The sequence below is a fragment of the Tigriopus californicus genome, chromosome 7, assembly GCF_007210705.1.
Source record: "Tigriopus californicus strain San Diego chromosome 7, Tcal_SD_v2.1, whole genome shotgun sequence".
NCBI lineage: Eukaryota > Metazoa > Arthropoda > Copepoda > Harpacticoida > Harpacticidae > Tigriopus > Tigriopus californicus.
Window position 1 is genome coordinate 15,619,059 of NC_081446.1, and position 8,129 is coordinate 15,627,187.

General features: G+C 40.6%; 1 protein-coding gene across 6 annotated transcripts; it reads left to right on the forward strand.

The window, feature by feature from the left end:
• Positions 1-22: 22 nt before the first annotated feature.
• Positions 23-7,517, forward strand: LOC131883811 (uncharacterized). 6 transcript variants are annotated; one of them, XM_059231385.1, is made up of 8 exons: positions 23-1,649; positions 2,476-2,601; positions 2,670-2,932; positions 3,060-3,350; positions 3,429-4,174; positions 4,275-4,489; positions 4,603-4,887; positions 7,079-7,517. In XM_059231385.1, the coding sequence occupies exons 5-8, from the start codon at positions 4,033-4,035 to the stop codon at positions 7,193-7,195; spliced, it is 759 nt and encodes a 252-aa protein (XP_059087368.1). In that variant the 5' UTR covers positions 23-1,649; positions 2,476-2,601; positions 2,670-2,932; positions 3,060-3,350; positions 3,429-4,032; the 3' UTR covers positions 7,196-7,517. The 6 variants fall into 6 exon arrangements, with proteins under 6 accessions (XP_059087368.1, XP_059087369.1, XP_059087367.1 ...); XM_059231386.1 differs by having other exon boundaries at positions 23-1,603; XM_059231384.1 differs by having other exon boundaries at positions 26-2,601.
• The last annotated feature ends 612 nt before the right edge of the window (positions 7,518-8,129 follow it).

Genomic DNA, 8,129 nt, shown 5'->3' on the forward strand with positions numbered 1-8,129 from the left:
TGTGCGTTTTGAGAGCACCTTCAAGCCCTCGAGAATCCAGGCTAGTTCGAACAATGAAGTCCACAACTCTACTTTCTCAGGCCCCTTTTTTGCTTAATTTGCTTCCCTTTCTAATATTTGTAGGGAATACGTAGGCCTTGTTGATCCGGTTGCATCTTTCAAGAGAGATTTTGACAAATTTTTAGATAGTATTCCAGATCAACCCTACATTCAAGGACTAGCTTGGTCTGCCAAATCAAATTCGTTGGTAGACCAAATACTACTTTAAGATTGAAAGGTAAAAATAGACGAATTATAACCCTTCATTTTAATAGTACTGGGGATTACATTTCCTGTAGCGGTTAGAAAAGCGCGTGAAAAACCAAATCAAAAACAAGATTCATCAGTTTTAGGTGAAAACAAAAGTAACAGGATTGGGATTACCCTGTTGGAGTAATATTTGACAATTTGTTAAAAATAAGACGAAAGTTCATTCCATTCCTTACCAATTTTTCATTCCATATGAGTGATAACCAATTCTATTTTTGATACTTTTTTTGATACTTTTATTATTGATTTGACTTTCTTTTATTTTGTCATTCTCTTCCTGTAGTCTACTATTCCTAATTGTAAGTGCCTTGACTTGCTGATGAAGCGTCGTGTTTACTTTTCAAGGCGCCTAGAATGTTCCTGAATAACTTTCAGCTATATTCTCAAGACTTTTAAAGACACTTTTTAATCTCAATAGATCAAGAAGTACAACTGCTGTCTGATGAATGAAGTCAGTTGTCGATCAAAATAGAATGAAATGCTACTTTGAACATACTTAACGGCTAATATGACAAAAATATAGCATTTCAAAATCATTGGATTTATCTTTCACTACTAAATTTCATTGGCTTTGAACACTTTCTTCAAGCTTAGTTTTGGTTGTGTTACATTCTTTTGATAATGTTTCATATTTTTCAGTAGTCATGAACTTAAATCTTGTTCTTTGTGTTTCACTGCTTCATTAAGACCATTTTGCCTTTTAATTTTGTATCACTTATTACTTCTAGATTTTCTTGGTGAGTGCTGGTTGTGCTTTTCGAATCATTTGTCTCATTATGTAAATATTTCACCAAGTACCATTTTGTTAGATCTCCCCAAACATATTTGTACTTTGACAAATCTCTGAAGCAAATTATTGGTTTTTATCAGTGTCTTCGTTTCATTTAACTTTTTTCAGGAGAAAGGGAGATATGATTTAATGGGATTAGGATGTGTGTAAGGGACTTGTGCGGTCAACTGCCAAGACATACGACTATTGTTTCCGAGAGCTTTCCACTCCACTACTGCCGTACTCCATGCCTAGCGGGAGATCGATTTGTGAACGTGGTCCTTCGCCTCGCCCACCCTAATCGCCTGAAATGGCCATTATCTGATCTGAAAAGTCAACAAAGTCAATTATCCTAATCCCAGGGGTCGGTCACCCCTTTTTCCTCGGTCAGTTCAGTTTCGCCCGAGGGCTCAAAAGTTTCGGTCGATTCCCCCGGAGGCCCAATGTCCTTGCCCTCGGGCGAAAGGAGACTCGATTTGGGGGCCAGGAGTGACAACTTGGCAATCGAACCACCCACTGCTTGAGGTGATTAGAAAACCCATAAATCATGGGATAATGATTTTTTGGTCAGGTAAATCCGCGATCCATCAGGATAAATGTCACGAGACAATGATTAAACGGACGGCTGTTCAACTTGATGAGCTGAACAGGAGCTTTAGAAACTGCCCTAAGGAACTTTTTTGACAAAGGAGAGAACTTCTCAAGTAGATATCATCAGCCAATATGGCGTAGAGGGAGGCAGGGCAAACCTTCATGAGAAGAAGAAAGAGTCGAGTTCCCGAAGAAAAATTGCAAGTCATGCATTTCAAATCATATTGCCGGTTGAGTCTTAACAAATAAAGCAAACAGACACCTTTCGGAGCATAACTCTTTAAAGCTGCGTATATAAGCGCAATGGTGGTTTACAATTTTAAGATGGTTTAAAAACAAATTGTAACCCTTCTGTCATCAAATTAATGGATTTTCGGTCAATGATCAAAAGTAACTAGTACGAAAAACATGATGAGAAAAAATGGTTCGAATAAGAATGATGATGTTGTTGCACAATTTCTTCTTCTTTTTTCAATTTGGAGTTGTGAGTGGTGCATTGTTCATTATACTGTTTTTTGGGAGTGAGAAGACAGTTTTTACCCCACTCATTTGATTAAGATGGGGAGGAGATGCAAAAAAACCGAGACATTCTTCCTTTTCAATCACGATCACATCATCGTCATTGCAAACGGTAATTACATAAAGCCATATTCTGGTCCCCTACATTGGGTTGGCTAATCCTTTCAATTCGAAACAAATTTTGGTAGCAAAAAAGACCCACCATTCTTAATTTCCCCGAAAGGTGACCTGACGTAGTACAAAACAACATCGAGATATTGAATTCAAATTTTAAAAAATCACACCAGAATATGCCTGATCTGTCCATCTCAAACGAAGATAGGATCCTTCATCGCCTCGACCAGTTTCATTTTCAATCATGAAGTCTCCATACTTCCTCGTGATTACGGCCTTACTCTCACGTTACAGTCCTGGTAAGAAAACATTGACCCACAACCTTACTGTAAACGTATGAATTCATGTCCAACCTTTCGACTTGCAGGAAACTGCATCTACTTATACCAAGACCAATACCGGCACCAAGGACGGAACTTTTGGCAAGACAGGTCGATCCAAGCCTGTCCCACTAAGCCCTCGAAAAATGTCAATCTAAGCCGGAATTTGGCCTCTGAAATGTCTCGTTTGGTGGAGGACATGCGACAACAAATTCGAAGCAATGTGCGTGACTTGGGAGCGTCGTTGGACGATGCCAATTATCGGAGTTTGGCCTCAGCCTTTGGATACACAGTGCAGATTCTGACCACGGTAAGTTATCAAGGAAGACACTCTCACACCCACACCCACACCCGTGGATGGGTGGGCTTTCCATCTTCGAACCCAACGGGAATTTGACCACTTCCTCGACGACAAATTCACTTTTTCCATTTTCCAGGCGGGAGAGTACTTTATTGGAAATGGGATCGCCTCCGTTCCACAGACCTTATCTAGTGGTGGAGCCATTCTGGAGAGTGGTGGCTACAACTTTGAGCCTTTTGCTTTTTTAAGACCCTTCTCACCCGAGTGTGTCTCCAACTTTGAGCCGATGGTCACCCGATATCGAATCCAAGATCGCTTGCAAGGGCTCGAGCTCCAGAAGCAATGCCTAAACGCCACCACCAACGACTTGCTGCCTGAGAAAGAGCGCCTCAGGTTGGATATCTTGTCATTCAGAAGGGATTTCCAGGTGTGATAACAAAGGTCTTTGGGACTTGATTGCGTTCGTTATTAACGAAGCAATGCGCTCATTTTCCCCTTATTGCAGGAAAATTTGTCATGTGCCTTGAGTTCACGCACTTTAGCCGGACGCCAAAGGTTGTTGGGATTGCTCAAGTTGTACACCAGGGGCGCCACCATCAGATTATCCAAGATCTAAAAATGTACAAATCGAGCAATTTTTGTTCGTCCAAGGCTTGACTTACAAAATTCATTGAACGGTCTCATTCTCTGAGACTTGAATTATTTTAAGAAGCCTTTGTCATATTGAAAATGACTTGGCTTACTTTTCTCTTTTATTTGCACTATGTAAAAAATACCCCCAAATCATGGGTTTGATCAATTATTTTACATAATACCGATAAATCTTTAGCTTCAACTTTTCAGTTGATGGTCATTGCAATATTCAAATGCTGGATATATATATTAATTCACCTTTTGCCTGGTATTCTATATCTGAAAAATGTCAAGTTACATTGTTGTACTTTATACGTCATACGCTATGAAAATAGAAATATCGAAATTCTCAGCCAAGCATGAATGCTTTGAAACAGAGACAGAGCCACAACTTTTCAGAAGCATTTCAACCAGCATTTCCTGCAAGAGACAAAAACGACTAATTTGCACGCACCACACATCGTGTTGTACGTATTATGTGTGGGAGGAGAAAATTTCTATTTGCTTTTCAAATCTCAACGCAACTTCCACTAGTCCCGAATAAAATCTTGGCCACCCAAGGAAGAATGAGATTCCGAGTGATTGCAGTTTTTTTCACGTTCACCTTATTAGCTTCAGGTGAGTTTCGGATGAATTATGAGTGTTTTGTGCTTTCTTGCAAATCTCGCTAAACAAGAGTGGAGTAACTTTTTCTCAAATTCAAAACTTCTAATCAAAGGCTACGTGAGCTTGGCCAAGAATACGACATCCATGGACTTTACAAAGGAAAACCTGGAAGTTTCTCGAAAACTCGGGCTCGAGATGCAGAAACTCCTCAACCAAATTCGAAACCAGCTCCATGTGAACCAGAAAAGTCTTCGTAAAAGCATCATCAAATCCAACCGAAGATCCGTGGGATCGGCCTTTGGATACATCACTGCCATTCTCATGCTGGTAAGCGGCCTTTAATCCCCTAAAGGTCATCGTCAGTAACTCTGACCACTTGAGAGCAAGCACTAAGTGTGAGCTGTACCCGAACTTATTAATGCTGTGTCAGTTTACTATAGGTTAAAGTCAAGTACTACGACCAAACATTCGTGGATTTGCCCACTGTCTTGGATGTTGCCGGGATCGTGACTGAAGATGCTGGGTACGATGCAGAGGAGTTGCATGCCGTTGAATTTGTCGACACCCGATGCATCCATGAGTTGGAGCCTCTTATTCGATTCTATGGCATCCAGAAACAATTCGAAGACCTGGAGTTTGAGCAAATCCAATATCCCCAACACCGTTTGGAGGCTCATAAACAGATTCTTTGGCGAGATCTGACAGAATTCCGTCGCCACGCTCAAGTAAGACTGTCCGCTCTCGAGTTGATATTTCAAGCTTTCTCGCCTCAAAGATTGTTATCTGGGATGGTGAAACGAGGTCGACATGAAAGTGTCAGGAGCAGAGCCTCTTTGACTAAATGGGAGACGGATAGGCTTCGTCTTTTAGTGTTCGGGTTCATTAGCGCAGAAAATTCAGTTCCAACTTTTCAGTTCCATCTTCTTGCCAAGGCTCTCGAAGTCCACTCGAGCTTGAGGTCTTCTCAAAGCTTCGCAGGAACTTTCATCTGTGGGGCTAACATGACTTAAATTATGAACTACTAGAATATGGAAGTGAGTGCATGGGTCAAGAATTGGCATTATGGAAGTGCGCTTGTTTTCAAGCGAAACAGCCCTCAGGTTGGGAGAATTAAGAACGTATTTCTACTTCTAGGTTACTCGAATAACCGTTTCAAAAGGTATGCCCTGTCAAAGAGGAATACACGCACATATCAAGTCACAGAATGACTGAACTAGTCCTCGTCGATGTAGATATCAATGACTTTCCAAACCCAGGCTGGCTCATTTATTTTGTGCAGATTTATTTAGCGAGCTTCAAGGGGGCACAATTTTCAACTCAGTTATAATCCGTCTCACTCGAAGAAAAAAGTATTTGGCTTTATTACGAAATGACAAATCTTAACGCTAGTATCCCCGTCCATATTCCAGTGGTTCTTGATTAGACAGACCCACTTTAGAACACATGTTCAAGTTTTCGATACGCCATATTACATTTCAGAACTCATTTTGGGAAACAATGGGAATACAGCTACTCTGTAGATTGAACGTAATTGAAAGAAATTGAAAAACTCAAGATTTCATCCCTATTTTTCTTTGTCAGCTCACTTCGTTTTTCGTTTAAAACAAACCTTCCATTCTTCAAATTTTAAGAGCCCTTTTCCGTTTCATTTTGTTATTATGTTTGGGCCCTTGTGGTACCAATTTAATATCCCGAAGAGGCATCAGCGAAAAACGTCCACAATGAAAGTAGAATTTTCGTTTCTGCTCTAACTTCATGGCATTTTGGGTTGCCAAAACAGGCATGAGAAGTAACGGTTCTACTTATAAATTCTTGGAAAAGTCATGCAAGTCATGCGAAACATAGCGTGGAGACGCTAACTACAAAGAGCGTCCTTGCATGAATGCCCGAGTACTAGAAGATTTGCCCGTTTACACCGAATCTGTTCAACCAATGTGCTTTTAATTAAGGTATTTAGGTTTTCGAAAAAGTACGACTTAAGGGACAATCATGTTTGATGAAAAAAGAGCGAAGAAAGTGTTCTCACCCGAAGACGTGGGTTCAATTCTTGTCATAGGTACTCACCTATATTAAGAGGACTACTCGTAGTGCAGTACCTAAAGCATGTATATATCTAAAAGGCAAAAAGCATTGGACTTGTCCTATGAGGGCACGCCGGACAGATTTTTGGGCACACAAAAAGACCAAAGAAGTGCATAATATTGAAAAAAAGCTAGACACCAAAAACTTGGCTGGCTGATGATGGTAAGGTGACCAACTGACCATATGTGGCTACAAAACGCAAGCAAGGGATATTGTAGAAAGAGCTCAGTTAATTGATGCTCAGGTGAGTGTCTAACATTTGTCAGTTTTTTTCCAAAGCATCTTGTAGCCTCCAACAACTCAGAAAAGGTAGAGTCAAGGTTTAGAAATAATCGCCCTGCAGAGAGATGGATGTGTGACATTTTTTTCACCTCGTGTGTCAATTTTTAAATTCAGTGTGCCGATTTATATTATTGGTGTGCTATAAACACTTTTTTGTGACTTCACCTACGGGTGGCGCTTATTACATTTGGTGTGCTCCTTTTCATATTTTGTGTGCTCGTAATATCTTTTCGTTTGCGTGTGCCGATTTTTGTTTAACCCATAAAAAAAACTTGGTGTTTTTCTCCAACCAAAAAGCTGTTGAACGAACCAATTGGGCAACTTGGGCGAGAAGTTACTCATTTAGCACTCACCTACGTTTCTACGTTTGTTTGTCTATAACTAGACAAAGCGTAAGACCCTACATCTAGCTAATGAAAAAGGACTTTTCACATCCATCGAGAAAGCGGGAAATTTGAGTTTTCCCTTTTTCATTACTTCACTCTCCCATTGTGCCAGCTTGAGGGTTTTGTCCATTGACATTAAGACGCGAAATCTGTTATTCTCTTGCAGGATCAACTTGGATGCTTACTGAAAGGAGCGAGAATTGACGCTGAAGAACAAAGGCTGCTTAGCCTTTTAACTCTGTATACAAAGACTGCTTCGCTCAGATTGGGCCAGTTTGTTTAGCTGGCCACTCAATGAATAGGCCTTTGGCATATCTAAAGCTGATGTTACGTGGAACCTGGATCGAATGGAACGATGGGTTTGCTCATGCTTACCTGCAGCTGAAAAAAGCCGTATATTGGTCCACCGATGTAAACCTAAAATGATGAATAAAACAATTAATATAGCAAAATTCCAATTGAAATCGTTAAATACTTCGGCTATGGTGGCTTCACCTTCTCCACCTATCTGTCGCTCACCAAGCATCTCAACCTTATCGAGAGCCAGGCCAGGTTAAGATTGGATACATTTGCAATCTTTTAAGTGGAATCTCCCTCTCCTCGAGTGTCCCTTTAACTCTTCGGGACCTTCATGACACCCATCTTCTTGTACAGTCTACACATTTTGTTTCCAAACTTCGACCAACCCACCCTCAAATCCTCCGATTCTGCTTTTACCAAACTCCTCAAGCAATATATGTGCGTGCCCAAATTCGCCAATGATGCATGGACGCATATTAGTAGGTACGTATATGCCATATCGTGCCCTTTGCTGTCTGGTTGGTCAGGTTACTGTCCCACAGCATTGGATACCTGACCTTTCCAGAGGTAAGGTCCGGCCACAAGTTGTCCTTTAAGGTCAAATATTTGTGAACTCTTTATTATCCTTGGCTTGGCGTCGACATCCCTTCAAAGTATTTGCGGTCCCCAGCCAAATGGCACTCACGATCGAAGCTAAAAACGGATCTGTTTTATTTGGCCCTCCCTTTCGCTTTCAAAAACCATTTCCGTTTCCGCTCCTGTGTTGATTATTCATTTTCACCCCCTCCTGTACATGCTTATTACCTTATTTTGATAATATGTTAACCCCATTGACAAAACCAAAAAAAAAAAAAAGTCGCATTGAAGCTTACCTAATATAAGTAGATGTTTTTGCGAATATCCTTACAATTTTGAAC

Bases quoted from the DNA above. Each gene is read 5' to 3' on its own strand.
- LOC131883811 (XM_059231385.1), top strand. From the start codon at position 4,033: ATGTGTGGGAGGAGAAAATTTCTATTTGCTTTTCAAATCTCAACGCAA. The intron at 4,175-4,274 runs GTGAGTTTCGGA...TTCTAATCAAAG, and splicing joins GTTCACCTTATTAGCTTCAG to GCTACGTGAGCTTGGCCAAG. The intron at 4,888-7,078 runs GTAAGACTGTCC...ATTCTCTTGCAG, and splicing joins AATTCCGTCGCCACGCTCAA to GATCAACTTGGATGCTTACT.